Here is a 16,422-nt window from a genome sequence, read left to right as displayed (position 1 = left end):
AAAGATAACCTGTGACCTTGCTATCAAATGTATTTAATGTAGCTGCACTTTCAACATTACCTACATTTCAGAGGATGCTGCAAAATGTTTAACTTTGTATTCTCTGCCGAAAGATAAGATAACTTGTATCATCAACTTCCCTGATCATGATTGTTATAATTGACCAAATACGTTAAACAGGTATTGTAACTAGACTGGTATCGCTAGTTACCCGCAATAATATGGAATGGTGAACGTGGTTAGAGCAAGAGCAAATTTGCACATAGAGCAAATTAGCATGTTATCTGAAATAATTTATCTACTCATGTTCTTTGAGTATTCTTCTTATAGAGTAACTAGGCCGTGTTACCTTGGTTACCTCATAAGTATCATAAGAATTCACCCCCCTTGGATTTCTTAAAATTGTGGGATTAAAATGGATTGAATTGGATTTAATTGCCTTTCATCAACAATCTACACAAAATACTCTGTAATTTAAATGAATGAAAAATAAAACACTAATATACCCCCTGCTGTATATGCACACACGCACACACACACAATACCTGTAGCCGTCAGAGGCATGCCGCCTGCCCGATGAACCCCTGTACCTGCTGTCACCGCCAGGCAGTGCAGTTGTCATGTCGACCCCGTCATCAGCTGTCAACACACTGGGTGCCTCATGTTACCATGGGTACAGGAGCTCAGTGCCACAATGGTGTATAATCTGCCCAGATGAAGGCAGCACCTGGGCCAAGGTCATGCCTCAGGCTCCCAGGGTGCACCTGAACACATAGTTCCACTACACCTTGTCAGTGCTGAGCAGTTCTATTTGCAGGCGAGGCAAGTATTGGCATCAGTGCACTGGAATGTTTGAGCTTAGGGTGAGTAGGAATCAGGGCTAGGGGTCATATTCAATCCGATCACGTTTTAAAGGCAATGTTAAACTCTATGCACGTTTTAAAGGCAATGTATTGGCATCAATTAACTGGAATGTTTCAGCTTAGGGTAAGTAGGAATCAGGGCTAGGGGCCAGATTCAATCCGATCGCATTTTAAAGGCAATGTTAAACGCTATGCACGTTTTAAAGGCAATGTTCGCGGAGACCACATTCACAGTAAATGCTGCATATGTTGTCACAATCCGAAAATGACCTTTAAATGTCAATCTCGTTATATATTAAATCTAGGCCTAGGTCTCTTTGAAGGGAGCACATTGATGTACAGTACATAAGCTAGAGAGTACCCAGATGTAGAAATGTGAACGGTACACTCACGATTTCCCTCTAACCATTGCATGGTTTTGAAGGACAAATGAAAAAATGTCTGGTCACCATAACCACAGTACCATGGGGAGGTCTGATAGCTCAATAGTAGCTACTGACAGACTCAGAATCACTCAATGAATTTTCCCTCCGACAGGGACATGGATTGAGTTTAGACCAACAGATCTATACTGGCATATCTCTGGAGAGGGAGAGTATTTGTCAGACTCTTCTCATCTGATTTGTCGCTTATCTTTTCTTATTTGTGTTGGACTATTGTAACAAGATAAAGAGGACATACAGTTGAAGTCTGAAGTTTACATACACTTAGGTTGGAGTCATTAAAACTCATTTTTCAACCACTCCACAAACTATAGTTTTGGCAAGTCGGTTAGGACATCTACTTTGTGCATGACACAAGTAATTTTTCCAACAATTGTTTACAGGCAGATTATTTCACTTATAATTCACTGTATCACAATTCCAGTGGGACAGAAGTTTACATACACTAAGTTGACTGTGCCTTTAAACAGCTTGGAAAATTCCAGAAAATGATGTCATGGCTTTAGAAGCTTCTGATAGGCTATTTGACATCATTTGAGTCAATTGGAGGTGTACCTGTGGATGTATTTCAAGGCCTACCTTCAAACTCAGTGCCTCTTTGCTTGACATCATGGGAAAATCAAAAGAAATCAGCCAAGACCTCAGAAAAAAAATTGTAGACCTCCACAAGTCTGGTTCATCATTGGGAGCAATTTCCAAACACCTGAAGGTACCACGTTCATCTGTACAAACAATAGTACGCAAGTATAAACACCATGGGACCATGCAGCCGTCATACCGCTCAGGAAGGAGACGCGTTCTGTCTCCCTAGAGATGAACGTGCTTTGGTGCGAAAAGTGCAAATCAATCCCAGAACAACAGCAAAGGACCTTGTGAAGATGCTGGAGGAAACAGGTACAAAAGTATCTATATCCACAGTAAAATGAGTCCTATATCGACATAACCTGAAAGGCCGCTCAGCAAGGAAGAAGCCACTGCTCCAAAACCGCCATAAAAAAGCCAGACTACGGTTTGCAACTGCACATGGGGACAAAGATCGTACTTTTTGGAGCAATGTCCTCTGGTCTGATGAAACAAAAATAGAACTGTTTGGCCATAATGACCATCGTTATGTTTGGAGGAAAAGGGGGTACGCTTGCAAGCCGAAGAACACCACCCCAACCGTGAAGCACGGGGGTGGCAGCATCATGTTGTGGGGGTGCTTTGCTGCAGGAGGGACCGGTGCACTTCACAAAATAGATGGCATCATAAGGAAGGAAAATTTTGTGGATATATTGAACCAACATCTCAAGACATCAGTCAGGAAGTTAAAGCTTGGTCGCAAATGGGTCTTCCAAATGGACAATGACCCCAAGCATACTTCCAAAGTTGTGGCAAAATGGCTTAAGGAGAACAAAGTCAAGGTATTGGAGTGGCCATCACAAAGCCCTGACCTCAATCTTATAGAACATTTGTGGGCAGAACTGAAAAAGCGTGTGCGAGCAAGGAGGCCTACAAACCTGACTCAGTTACACCAGCTCTGTCAGGTGGAATGGGCCACAATTCACCCAACTTATTGTGGGAAGCTTGTGGAAGGCTACCCGAAACGTTTGACCCAAGTTAAACAATTTAAAGGCAATGCTACCAAATACTAATTGAGTGTATGTAAACTTCTGACCCACTGGGAATGTGATGAAATAAATAAAAGCTTAAATAAATCACTCTCTACTATTATTCTGACATTTCACGTTCTTAAAATAAAGTGGTGATCCTAACTGACCTAAGACAGGGAATGTTTACTAGGATTAAATGTAAGGAATTGTGAAAACTGAGTTTAAATGTATTTGGCTAAGGTGTATGTAAACTTCCGACTTCAACTGTATCTCTCAGTCTAGTTTGCATAAGGAGCTTCTAAATGGATGTGTTATTTCACGTATTTCAAGTAGTTTCTTTGTCTTTTGCTGTTTTCTCATCAGTCCAGTAAGGATTTCAGGACTGCATGGTTATATACTGTCTTTAAAAAGCATTGTACTTTTAGCACTGATAGTATAACGACACTTCAAAATTTGATTTTTCCACTATGTCTCTGAGCCAAGTTGCTATGGGGACTAGCCCCAATGTGACTCCTGCAGTATAGAAATCACGTTGGGGCTAGTTCAAGGGCCTCATTAATATTTTGATTGCAATATAAGATTTCACTGAAACAGTTTGACATTGCCTTTGAATCAATCCAGGTGCTTCATCCTTGTTAGCTCGCCAAGAAAGGGCTACTGTATGGAACTGTATTTTCCCCTACGTACATATCCCAACAAGGAGCCATGGATTACAGGCGAAATTAAATTCACACTGAGCTAAAGGATAGAGAGGCCACTTTCAAGGAGCGGGACACTAATCCGGACGCTTATAAGAAATCCCGCTATGACCTCCGACGAGCTATCACACAGTCAAAACATCAATACAGGACTAAGATCAAATCCTACTACACCGGCTCAGAAGCTTGTCGGATGTGGCAGGTCTTGCAAACTATCACAGATTATAAAGAGAAACCCAGGTGCGAGCTGCCCAGTGACGTGAGCCTTCCAGATGAGCTAAATTCCTTATATGCTCGCTTCGAGGCAAGCAACACTGAACCATGCATGAGAGCACCAGCTGTTCCGGACGACTGTGTGAACATTCACCAAGGAGACGGATTACCAGGACGCGTACTCAAAGCATGCGCTGACCAGCTGGCAAGTGTCTTCACTGACATTTTCAACTTCTCCCTGACCCAGTCTGTAATACCTACATGTTTCAAGCAGACCACCATAGTCTGTGTGCCCAAGAACGCCAAGGTAACCTGTCTAAATGACTATTGCCTCGTAGCACTCACATCTGTAGCCATGCAATGCTTTGAAAGGCTGGTCATGGCTCACATCAACACCATCATCACACACTATGGACCCACTGTAATTCGCATACCGCCCCAACAGATCCACAGATGACGCAATCTCTATTGCACTCCACACTGCCCTCTCCCACCTGGACAAGTGGAACACCTATGTTAGAATGCTGGTCTTTGACTATAGCGCAGCGTTCAACACCATAGTGCCCTCCAAGCTCATCACTAAGCTTAAGACCCTGGAACTGAACACCTCCTGCTGCAACTAGATCCTGGACTTCCTGACGGGCCGCCCCCAGGTGGTGAGGGTAGGCAACAACACGTCCGCCACGCTGACCCTCAACACAGGGGCCCCTCAGGGGTGCATGCTTAGTCCCCTCCTGTAATCCCTGTTCACCCACGACTTCGTGGCTGCACACGACTCCAACACCATCATTTATTTTGCTAACAACACGACGGTAGTTGGCCTGATCACTGATGACGATGAGACTGCCTATAGGGAGGAGGTCAGTGACCTGGCATTGTGGTGCCAGGACAACAACCTCTCCCTCAACGACAGCAAGACAAACGAGTTGACCGTGGACTAAAGGAAACAAAGGGCCGAGCACGCCCCCATCCACATCGACAGGGCAGTAGTGGAGCGGATTGAGAGCTTCAAGTTCCTCTGTGTCCACATCACTAAACAATTATCATGGTCCACACACACCAACAAAGTAATGAAGAAGGCACGACAACGCCTCTTCCCCCTCAGGAGGCTGAAAAGATTCAGATCCTCTAAAAGTTCTACAGCTGCACCATTGAGAGCATCTTGACTGGCTGCATCACCGCTTGGTATGGCATTACTGCTTGGCATCCGACCGCAAGGCGCAACAGAGGTTAGTGCGTATGGCCCAGTACATCACTGGGGCCGAGCTCCCTGCCATCCAGGACCTCTATACCAGGCGGTGTCAGAGGAAGGCCCTAAAAGTGGTCAAAGACTCCAGCCTCCCAAGTCATAGACTGTTCTCTCTGCTACCGCACAGCAAGCGGTACCGATGCACCAAGACTGCTAAATAGTTAGTTAAATAGTTAACCAATAGCTACCCGGACTATCTGCATTGACCCTTTTTGCACTCTTTTGATTCATCACATACACTGCTGCTACCGTTTATTATATATCCTGTTGCCTAATCACTTTATCCCTACCTAAATGTACATATCTACCTCAATTACCTCGTACCCCTGCACATCGACTCAGTACTGGTACCACGTGTATATAGCCAAGTTATCGTTACTCATTGTGTATTTATTATTTTTGCATTGTTGGGAAGGGCCCGTAAGTAAACATTTCACTGTTGTTTACAAAGCATGTGGCAAATACAATTTGATTTGATTTGGACCCTTATAAATTATGAAGCCTTTATGTGCTTTTTCTGAATATATAAATGCTAAAAAATTCACAAAAAGTTACGTTAGCTGATGAAGATTATCTCATAGAACCAAACGAAAAGATCTCCTAAGCCTGTGTTTACCACAGACATTATTTTTGGCGTTTATCCAAAAACCGTACAAAAACAAAATTTCCCCATATACTTTTTCCAACAAACCATGGCAGAGTTAGTGCCTACAAAAAGATGCCATTACTATTGCCATTATTACTCACCTTACCTGCGCCTTACGCCTGACAACAAGAGCGTGGACATTTTCTTGTGATTGTTTTCTTACTTCCGGCAGCGTTCCTCAGAACTTGCATGCCAATTGAATAGCGCACTGCCATCTAGCGGCGCCATCTTTTACTAGATGCTAACTAGCTAGCTAGCTATCCGGCGCTGTTAACCTAAAATGGAAATCAACTGCGTTCGATCAGGAAGTAGGTCAAGTGGGCGGGGCATCATACGTGAATACACAACTAAAAGACCCGAAATGGAGTGGTGGCAGAACAATGCTCAGGATCCCCCACCAGTGTTAGGAAACTCCCACATTGGATCCCAAAGGTTGGTTGTGTCACTCATCCCACAGTGGAGAAAACAATCTGTTAAAAAACAAGCATTTCGGGGCCTCCCGAGTGGCGCAGCAGTCTAAGGCACTGCATTGCAGTGTTGCGGCATCACTACAGCCTGTGGTTCGATCCCAGGCTGTGTCATTACCGGACGTGACCGGGAGTCCCATAGGGCGGCGCACAATTGGCCCAGCATCGTCCGGGTTAGGGGAGGGTTTGGCCGGGGGGGCTTTACTTGGCTCATTGCGCTCTAGCGACTCCTTGTGGCGGGCCGGGCGCCTGCAGGCTGTCTGTCTGTCCTTTGGCATCCACGTTCCAATCGCCTGCAGGCTGACTTTTCTTGTCAGTTGAACAGTGTTTCCTCCGACACATTGGTGCAGCTGGCTTCCGGGTTAAGCGAGCCGGTGCTGAGGCGCGGTTTGGCGGGTCATGTTTTGGAGGACGCATGACTCGACCTTCGCCTCTCCCGAGACCGTTGGGGAGTTGCAACGATGAGACAAGATCGGAATCACGAAATTGGGGAGAAACATTTCTAAAATAACAAACATTTGTTTCATCACAACAGCTTTTCTCCTCCGCTGGACTGAGTCATGACTGATAGAAAAGCCTTGGTGGCCAAACCAGGAGCGATTGGAACGTGGAGAATTAACAGGCCTGTCTCATGCCAAAGGACAGACAGACAGACTTCTACTCTGGGATTGGTTAAAGCTGCTCAATGGAGGGAATTACTTCAGTGAAATTAATTGATGGTAGGCCTAATGGTTGAAGTGAGAGCTGGTCATTGAGGACTGTAGGTCTATAGGCTGGTCTCATTGGAGTATGATAACTCAAGTAAGGTTGATGGGGATGTTACAGCCACAACCTAGCACACTCTCTCTCTCCATCAGTCTCTGTCAATCTCTATACTATATGACTGTTATATCTGGTTGCTATAATCATCCTATACCTCCTTCCCTCTATTCCTCCTAGGCTTTCATCTCACTTCCTCCCTGGTGTTGAATGGATGTTATAACCCCTCTCATTCTCTTTTTTCTCTCTCTCCTACAGTAACTGCCCCTTCTCCCTGGCGGCTGCCCTGGCGCGGGCTACAGCAGACAGTGTTCTGCAGAGTGACCTCTCCATCTACCATATCCAGAAGACCGTTGAGGATGGAGTAGAACCTTTCCCCCGTGAGTCCCCTGTCAGCCTGCGCATGACATGCAAATCAGGTCATGTACTGACCTAGCTAGGCTACTGTAAGGACAGAGTTACTTTTTATTCAATATATTGGCTTAAAGCCTTTATCATTTCAGGTGTTGTTTCATTCAACACCGTGGACAAATTAGAAAATCACCAACTTTAACACAAACACATTGTGTTTGTGGCACAGCTGCTACAATTTCTTAGCATTAAAACAGTTGCACTTCCTGGTTCACTTTTTTTATACCACAGATTGATGTCAACCGCTGTCACTTAGAATTCCCTTTACTTTGTTAGTAATCCTTCTACCCCCCCCTTACCCCACCCCCCAAAAAAAAACACACAAAAAAAACATTGTAAAGTGGTTATCCCACTGGCTATAAGGTGAATGCACCAATTTGTAAGTCGCTCTGGATAAGAGCGTCTGCTAAATGACGTAAATGTAATGTAAATGTAAAACAAAGCACTCTGTGGAGCGAGCGAGTGAGAGCAGAGGTCTTTTAGAAGAGAAGGGAACAGCAGTGAATAACCCTGCGACACTCCATCTTTAAGATCTCTGTGTTCTTATCAGAGAGAGAGAGAGAGAGAGGCATAAAGAGAACGCAGGGGAAAGATAATTTTGGCTCTGGTGATTTGTGTGACGGGGTTGCTGTCTTGGGACGGAGGGTGGGTTGGTGAATGTCAGGTGGGCGGTAAGGGTGGGTAAGAACAGAGGATAGCAGACAGCCTGGCCGTCGAGGCCCAAGGCAGAGGAGACACACAAACACACCCACACACCCACACACACAGCTCATTGACAGGGCTCTGAGATGGAATGGGAGGTTAAATTTAACTACAGAGCCTGGGGAGCTAGGGAGAGGAGGAGGAGGAGGAGGAGGAGGAGGAGGAGGAGGAGGAGGAGAGGAACGGAGAGGAGAGGAGAGGAACGGAGAGGAGAGGAGGGGAAGAAAGGAGAGTGAGGAGGAGTGGGGAGTGGAAAGACCAAGTCCTTAGTTCCACTAGGTGGAGCAGAGAATTAATTCAAAATGACCTTGTCCAGATATTCATTACAAGGGCTATGGAGTCTTAAAGGAATACTGCAAGATTTTTAGATTTTGGTTGTTTTTCTACTTACCCAGAGTCAAATGAACTCATGGATACCATTTTTATGTCTCTGTGTGCAGTTTGGAGATAATTGAAGTTAGCATATAGTTAGCTTAATTGCTGGAAGTCTGCAGCTCCTCTCAAAAGCAGGGAAATAGACTACTCCAAAGCTGGGTGGTTGGTCATTTATAATATGTCTTACAAAGCTATACATAATAAGAAACAAGATTCTATCAACTTCCTCATTCTGTCCCGCTGTCGCATCTGGCCACTGTGTTGACTTGAGAGGTCACGCACAGCGGTGCCCACGGCGGGTCCGTGTGCCCACGGCGGATGAATGAAATGCGTACTTCAGAGAAAATAGTAAAGTAAAAATGCATTTAAAACATTATTTTATTTTAAATATTATAGTTTCATATGGACTTGTAAACAATACATAGAATACCAAGTGCTAACCACCAAGCTTTGGAGTAGTTAGAAGGTCTATTTCCCTGCTTTTGAGAGGAGCTGGCAACTGTACTTGGAGACTACCAGCAATTGTGCTAGGCTAACGATATACTAATTTAAATTATCTCCAAACTGCATGTAGATACATAGAAATAGTATCCATGATTTCATCTGACTCTAGGTAAGTAGAAAAACGACCTACATCTTGAAATCTCACAGTATTTATAGGATTATAGGTATCTATAGTAAAATATAGGACTCTATAGGAAGCATCAGAGCTTCTTAAGGCGAATTATAACCGCTACTATTCTGTAAATTACAAATTAACAATAAGTGAGCCCTTTGCAACAAACAGTAAAACCACAAGTTTTCTTACGAATGTCAGTCACCCAGTTAATCCTCCCTCACAACAACCAAGGTAACTAGGAAACAGAGTATTTAGAGATGTTTATCTATATTTCAGGTTCAACAAAATAAAAACAAACACTTTAACATTGTCTCCTGAGTCCCTCTCGGTTGCTCGACTCACTGTGACAGAGAAGTAAAAGGCTAAGGGCTTGATTCAATCCGTAGTCCTGAAGAGCTGCGCTACAGCACGATAGAAGTTTAAAGGCAGCGCGCGCATTTGGGCACAGGAGCACATTGGTGTGCCTTTCTCTGATTACGTGTGTATGGTTTCATGTGAGTCTACATGCATGTATATTATTTTGCACATTATTTTAATGTGAGCAAATGTGAATATACAGTGGGGAGAACAAGTATTTGATACACTGCCGATTTTGCAGGTTTTCCTACTTACAAAGCATGTAGAGGTCTGTAATTTTTATCATAGGTACACTTAAACTGTGAGAGACGGAATCTAAAACAAAAATCCCAGAAAATCACATTGTATGATTATTAAGCAATTAATTTGCATTTTATTGCATGACATAAGTATTTGATACATCAGAAAAGCAGAACTTAATATTTGGTACAGAAACCTTTGTTTGCAATTACAGAGATCATACGTTTCCTGTAGGTCTTGACCAGGTTTGCACACACTGCAGCAGGGATTTTGGCCCACTCCTCCATACAGACCTTCTCCAGATCCTTCAGGTTTCGGGGCTGTCGCTGGGCAATACGGACTTTCAGCTCCCTCCAAATATTTTTTATTGGGTTCAGGTCTGGAGACTGGCTAGGCCACTCCAGGACCTTGAGATGCTTCTTACGAAGCCACTCCTTAGTTGCCCTGGCTGTGTGTTTCGGGTCGTTGTCATGCTGGAAGACCCAGCCACGACCCATCTTCAATGCTCTTATTGAGGGAAGGAGGTTGTTGGCCAAGATCTCGCGATACATGGCCCCATCCATCCTCCCCTCAATACGGTGCAGTCGTCATGTCCCCTTTGCAGAAAAGCATCCCCAAAGAATGATGTTTCCACCTCCATGCTTCTCGGTTGGGATGGTGTTCTTGGGGTTGTACTCATCCTTCTTCTTCCTCCAAACACGGCGAGTGGAGTTTAGACCAAAAAGGTCTATTTTTGTCTCATCAGACCACATGACCTTCTCCCATTCCTCCTCTGGATCATCCAGATGGTCATTGGCAAACTTCAGACGGGCCTAGACATGCGTTGGCTTGAGCAGGGGGACCTTGCGTGCGCTGCAGGATTTTAATCCATGACGGCGTAGTGTGTTACTAATGGTTTTCTTTGAGACTGTGGTCCCAGCTCTCTTCAGGTCATTGACCAGGTCCTGCTGTGTAGTTCTGGGCTGATCCCTCACCTTCCTCATGATCATTGATGCCCCAAGAGGTGAGATCTTGCATGGAGCCCCAGACCGAGGGTGATTGACCGTCATCTTGAACTTCTTCCATTTTCTAATAATTGCGCCAACAGTTGTTGCCTTCTCACCAAGCTGCTTGCCTATTGTCCTGTAGCCCATCCCAGCCTTATGCAGGTCTACAATTTTATCCCTGATGTCCTTACACAGCTCTCTGGTCTTGGCCATTGTGGAGAGGTTGGAGTCTGTTTGATGGAGTGTGTGGACAGGTGTCTTTTATACAGGTAACGAGTTCAAACAGGTGCAGTTAATACAGGTAATGAGTGGAGAACAGGAGGGCTTCTTAAAGAAAAACTAACAGGTCTGTGAGAGCCGGAATTCTTACTGGTTGGTAGGCGATCAAATACTTATGTCATGCAATAAAATGCAAATTAATTACTTAAAAATCATACAATGTGATTTTCTGGATTTTCGTTTTAGATTCCGTCTCTCACAGTTGAAGTGTACCTTTGATAAAAATTACAGACCTCTACATGCTTTGTAAGTAGGAAAACCTGCAAAATCGGCAGTGTTTCAAATACTTGTTCTCCCCACTGTACATCTGGAGGCTATAAATGATGCACTTAGCACGCATACATGCGTGTATAATGTATATGTGTGAGCCTGTGGTCTGATCACATGCCATTTGTGTGTGTATGTGTGTATGTACGTGTGTTTGTGCGTGTGTTTGTGCGTGTGTCCTCTTTTAGAGATTGAGTCGGTGGCCTTTGCCCGGCTCATCTTCAACAAGCTGTGTGAAACATGCTGCCTGTGGCTGAAAGACTTCCCTTACCGCCGCCGGCCTCAGCCCTACTACGAGACCTCCATCCACGCCATCAAAAATATGAGGCGCAAGATGGAGGACAAACATATCGTCATCCCCGACTTCAACACTCTCTTCAACATACAGGTAAGCATGAACAGAGTAATCCTTAACCGCAGGTCTAGGATCAGTTCAACATACAGGTACGGATGACTCCAGCATGTCGCTAGGTTGATGAAGAGAGCAGCCTTCAACCACAGATCTAGTATCAGATTACCCTCCAGTTCTAACCATAACCATTAAGGGGATATGGACTTGACTCTTTAAATTCAATTACCATTGATTGGCGTTTCTGGTAAAAGCATAAGAGGAGAGGGTGGGAAAGGAGGGCTTGAGTACTACTGTAGCCCTGCCCTATGGCTTCTCCCTAGTAGCCTAGGCTTGGGTGATATACCGGATACCGGGGTATTTAGACATACCGACAGTATGATTTTCAATACCGTTACAAAAAATATATATAGATATAAAAAATGTGGGTTGGGAAGCCCCCCGCCTCTCGTGGGCTGCGGGGGGGGTGTTCACTTCCGGTAATACCGTATACCCCGGTATGGTACAGAAACGGTATGAAGTAATGAAATCTGGATACCGCCCAACCCTATAGTGGCCTTAAAAGTGCTTACTCTAAAAGAGCTCTCTGGAAACCCCAAGACACAAGACAGATGGCATCCTAATGACCACAAAATCAGTACCTTGTTCTTGGCCACACTCAAAAGATACCCTCCTATCAAAGACTCCAGGATGTCTGTCATTGTTTGAATGTTTCTTAGCAACATTTGGCCTACCACTTGATGCAAGAACAATAATACACAGTATCACCACGTGATATAGCACATTTCAATTCAGTCAATTTAGGAAGTAAACTGAAATTCCAATTCCAAATTCTGAGAAGAATTCAAACAATGACAGACATCCTGGAGTCTTTGATAGGAGGGTATCTTTTGAGTGTGGCCAAGAACAAGGTACTGATTTTGTGGTCATTAGGATGCCATCTGTCTTGTGTCTTGGGGTTTCCAGAGAGCTCTTTTAGAGTGAGAAGCATTGAGGGAAATTGGAGTTGGAATTTCAGTTTACATCCTGAATTGCCTGAATTGAAATGGAATTGACCCCAACCCTGTAGAGGCACTCTTCAAAATCGCTGCCCTCTGGCTAAAAAGAGACTTAATTCTTCTATGTATATCAACTAATTAAGAGATCCCCCACTGAGTGGGCTAACCCGGCTGGGAAGCTACCGACTCACTTCACTATTGGGGGGAGATCAATAAAACTCCCCTAGCCGAGTTATTCCCATTACAACCCCAATGAGAACAGTAAATGATAGCACAGTAGGTAGCTGATGTTGAATGAAATGCTTCTAATAGCATTATTGGCTACAGCACTCTAACGTGCTCCCTCGGGCACGAGGGAAATTATTTAAATGAAGCTGAACAACTCACACACACAGACAGACAGATAGAACTGGAGCAAGAAATATAAGCAATTCGCTGCACCTGCGATAACTGCAAAATATGTGTACGCGACCAATCAAATTTGATTTTATTTGACAGACACACACACACACACACACACACACCAGCCTGATAATGGCATGTTATCTGAGCCACACAGAGTCAATATCCTTATTATTTTGCCAGTCATCCCCAACGATTATGGCCCCTCCCCTTACGTCCCCTCTGAGACAACTGGCCAATGAGACGTCCCAGGGACAGACAGGCAGAGCCACAAGCTCAAGGATCCTGAGATAATTATTCAGTTGAATCAAATGTTTATCCAATTTTATTAGCTAAGCATGCTAGTGGCGGGTAAGCCTGCTAATTGGCATTAAACCCCAGTTAATTAAAGCAAATAGATGGAGACACAAACAGGTTATATTTGGATTTGCATATTTGTGACGAGGCACTACTACGCATTCCATTCATGGAAAACACACAACGTCACAAGAGTGACATGCAACTAACTATGCTGTAGAAGATATTGTAATTTAGAAAACATTACTATGATGAGTTAAGTTTGTTTATGGAAGCTTGTTGTAAAGATGTTTATGGAACTTGTTCTCAACTATCTTACCTGGTTAAATAAAGGTAAATTAAAAATTTTTAAAAAATAAGATTATTGACATTGGACAGATGAATGCTTTGCATTGCTTCATACTCTTGATGAGAGTCTATACATTAATTACTATCATGTTAGAACAGGTGATGACTCCAATGAAGTGAAGAAATAAGAGTGCTTCCTGAAAGTATTGAAGCTCTAAGACATTGCAGGCTCACCCTCTTGTCATACTGTTTTGACCTTTGACCTGTGTGTGTGTTTTCAGGACCAGGAGGAGCAGGCCTTCTTCGCTGTGTTCGATGGCCACGGGGGCGTGGACGCCGCCATCTACGCCGCCAACCACCTTCATGTCAACATGGTGCACCAGGAGTGCTTTAGCCAAGATCCGGGGGAGGCCCTGTGTCGCGCCTTCAGAGTCACCGACGAACGCTTCATCCGTAAAGCTAAGATGGAGGTAAGGGCTCAAATTGGTATAGTATGGACATTTTCGTTCAAATCAAATGGGGTGCGGTCAAAAACTGATTGAAATCAAATGGAATGACCCAATAGACATGTTACCGGACATTCATATACGTTTCTATGTCTAAATGTGTGTGTGTGCTTCCGTCCGTCCGTCCGTCCGTCCGTCCGTCCGTCCGTCCGTCCGTCTGTCTGTCTGTCTGTCTGTCTGTCTGTCTGTCTGTCTGTCTGTCTGTCTGTCTGTCTGTCTGTCTGTCTGTCTGTCTGTCTGTCTGTGTCTGTGTGTTACAGAACCTGCGCTGTGGCACCACAGGGGTGGTGACCTTCCTGAGGGGGCGGACCCTGTATGTGGCCTGGCTGGGGGACTCTCAGGTCATGCTGGTCAAGAAGGGCCAGGCTGTGGAACTGATGAAGCCTCACAAGCCTGACAGAGAGGTCACACGCACACACGCACACACACACATACAAAACACACTCCTTTAATCACTGTTCACTTCACACACAGGGGTTAACATCACTTGAGCAGAGAAATCTGTCTCATATACAGTGAGGGAAAAAAGTATTTGATCCCCTGCTGATTTTATAAGTTTGCCCACTGACAAAGACATGATCAGTCTATAATTTTAATGGTATGTTTATTTGAACAGTGAGAGACGGAATAACAACAAAAAAATCAATTTATAACATTTTTGACGTGCGTTTTTCTGGATTTTTGTTTTGTTATTCTGTCTCTCACTGTTCAAATAAACCTACCATTAAAATTATAGACTGATCATTTCTTTGTCAGTGGGCAAACGTACAAAATCAGCAGGGGATCAAATACTTTTTTCCCTCACTGTACAACCACATGCCATTATACATAATACCATATTTATCTCTCTCTCTGCAGGATGAGAAGCTGCGTATTGAGGCTCTGGGAGGCTGTGTCATCTGGTTCGGCACGTGGAGGGTTAATGGCAGCCTGTCCGTATCCAGAGCCATAGGTACACAAACAATCACTCTATGCCTTGTATTTATACAATTAGCATATAGAGTACAATTTACAGACTGTACAGTAGCTGCTGTACCATGCCTGCTGCTGAATCCTCCCTGGACCTCCTCTGGTTGGAGTTGATATGGCTGTTGTGACCTGGCTGTGTGTGTGTGTGTGTGTGTGTTGCCTTGGTCACCGACTGAATGAGAGGAGTGTTGACACTATTGAGAGGTCAGCAAGAGGTCGGAGTGTATCATGCAGAGAGTGTGTGTGTCGTGCAGAGAGTGTGTGTGTGTGTCAAGCAGAGAGTGCGTATGTGTGCAACTCACCACTCAGCAGGAGGCCCATAATCAATCTAAACTATCTTGGCGATTGAGTGCCAGAGCACAGAGGTCATGACATAGTCTTAAAGGCCACAGCCAAGGGTCAGCTGACACAGTGCTGAGCGGGAGACAAATAGAACCCAGAAGTGGGGGTTGCCTGTACCTTTATGCATACACAGGTGTACGTAACTTTAGGTTAGGTGACCAGTCTGATTTCCCAGCAGGTATTTAAAATCCTAATGGGATTAGATGGAATAATCTCACAGCTCCAATAATACATCACAATAATACTGTTGTTCTCTTGAAAACAAATGGCCTCTACATTGGAATCCACTGTAAAGACTGCCTTAGAATCCAACTGTACCTATTTACATACACAATAGGGTTGGGGTCAATTCGAATTGAAGTCTATTTAGGAAGTTATTTTATTTTATTTTATTCCAAATGAAAATAACTGACCTCAATTCTAATTGACACCTTACCCTGATACACAAGGCAACTTGAGGCTAGCTTCTAGTCTTATTTCCTGATGGTTATTTTAGTGGTGGCTAGTGAGGAAGCCCTACTGTGACCTGCTGTTCCCAAATCCAAAAACTCCAATAATCTGATATCAAAACAACCGCTTCCTCGACAGCAAATGGCTGCTACATTAGAACGGTTTAATTCCTGCTGCATGAAGGAGAGGAGAAATGACAGATATTGCAATACTGATATTCATACATAAAAATAAATACATTAGTCACAGGTTCCCGAAATTACGCCATTCTTACACACGCCTTTCCTATGCACTTCTCAGTAGTTGGTATTCAAACTTACCTTATGAAGGTGCGTAACAGGCTTTGCAGGTGTGGTTCCCTTGCGCGCACTGAATAAATGTAATTAATCAGCTGAAAACCCTCCCACATGCTGGCCAACAGATTTTCTTGTGGAGTTTCCATTCAATAGGGTTTACAGTACATTTATCTTAAGCCATCCCTTTAAATACGGTGTACCTTTTATTTTGTCGACAGACTAGAATACATCAAGAGAACGGGTTCAGAAAATAAGGATCAATGAAAGAAAGCCATCTAAATATATGCATATTCGTCTCAGTTTCAACACCAACTGGTGTTTAAAATTACTCAATCAACTGTTACTAATGATACTCAGCA

General features: G+C 44.0%; 1 protein-coding gene across 1 annotated transcript in view; it reads left to right on the top strand.

Moving 5' to 3' along the window:
* LOC121550459 (protein phosphatase 1E) overlaps window positions 1-16,422 on the top strand; it is a 65,802-nt gene that overhangs the window by 42,677 nt on the left and 6,703 nt on the right. The window contains exons 2-6 of the mRNA XM_041862728.2: window positions 7,189-7,310; window positions 11,355-11,554; window positions 13,782-13,970; window positions 14,267-14,410; window positions 14,865-14,958. Of these exons, the coding sequence (XP_041718662.2) occupies window positions 7,189-7,310; window positions 11,355-11,554; window positions 13,782-13,970; window positions 14,267-14,410; window positions 14,865-14,958 (749 nt within the window). The remainder of the gene's footprint in view (window positions 1-7,188; window positions 7,311-11,354; window positions 11,555-13,781; window positions 13,971-14,266; window positions 14,411-14,864; window positions 14,959-16,422) is intronic.

The sequence above is a fragment of the Coregonus clupeaformis genome, chromosome 35, assembly GCF_020615455.1.
Source record: "Coregonus clupeaformis isolate EN_2021a chromosome 35, ASM2061545v1, whole genome shotgun sequence".
Taxonomy (NCBI): domain Eukaryota; kingdom Metazoa; phylum Chordata; class Actinopteri; order Salmoniformes; family Salmonidae; genus Coregonus; species Coregonus clupeaformis.
Note: the sequence above shows the minus strand (reverse complement) of the source record. Positions and strands in the feature narration are given on the sequence as shown.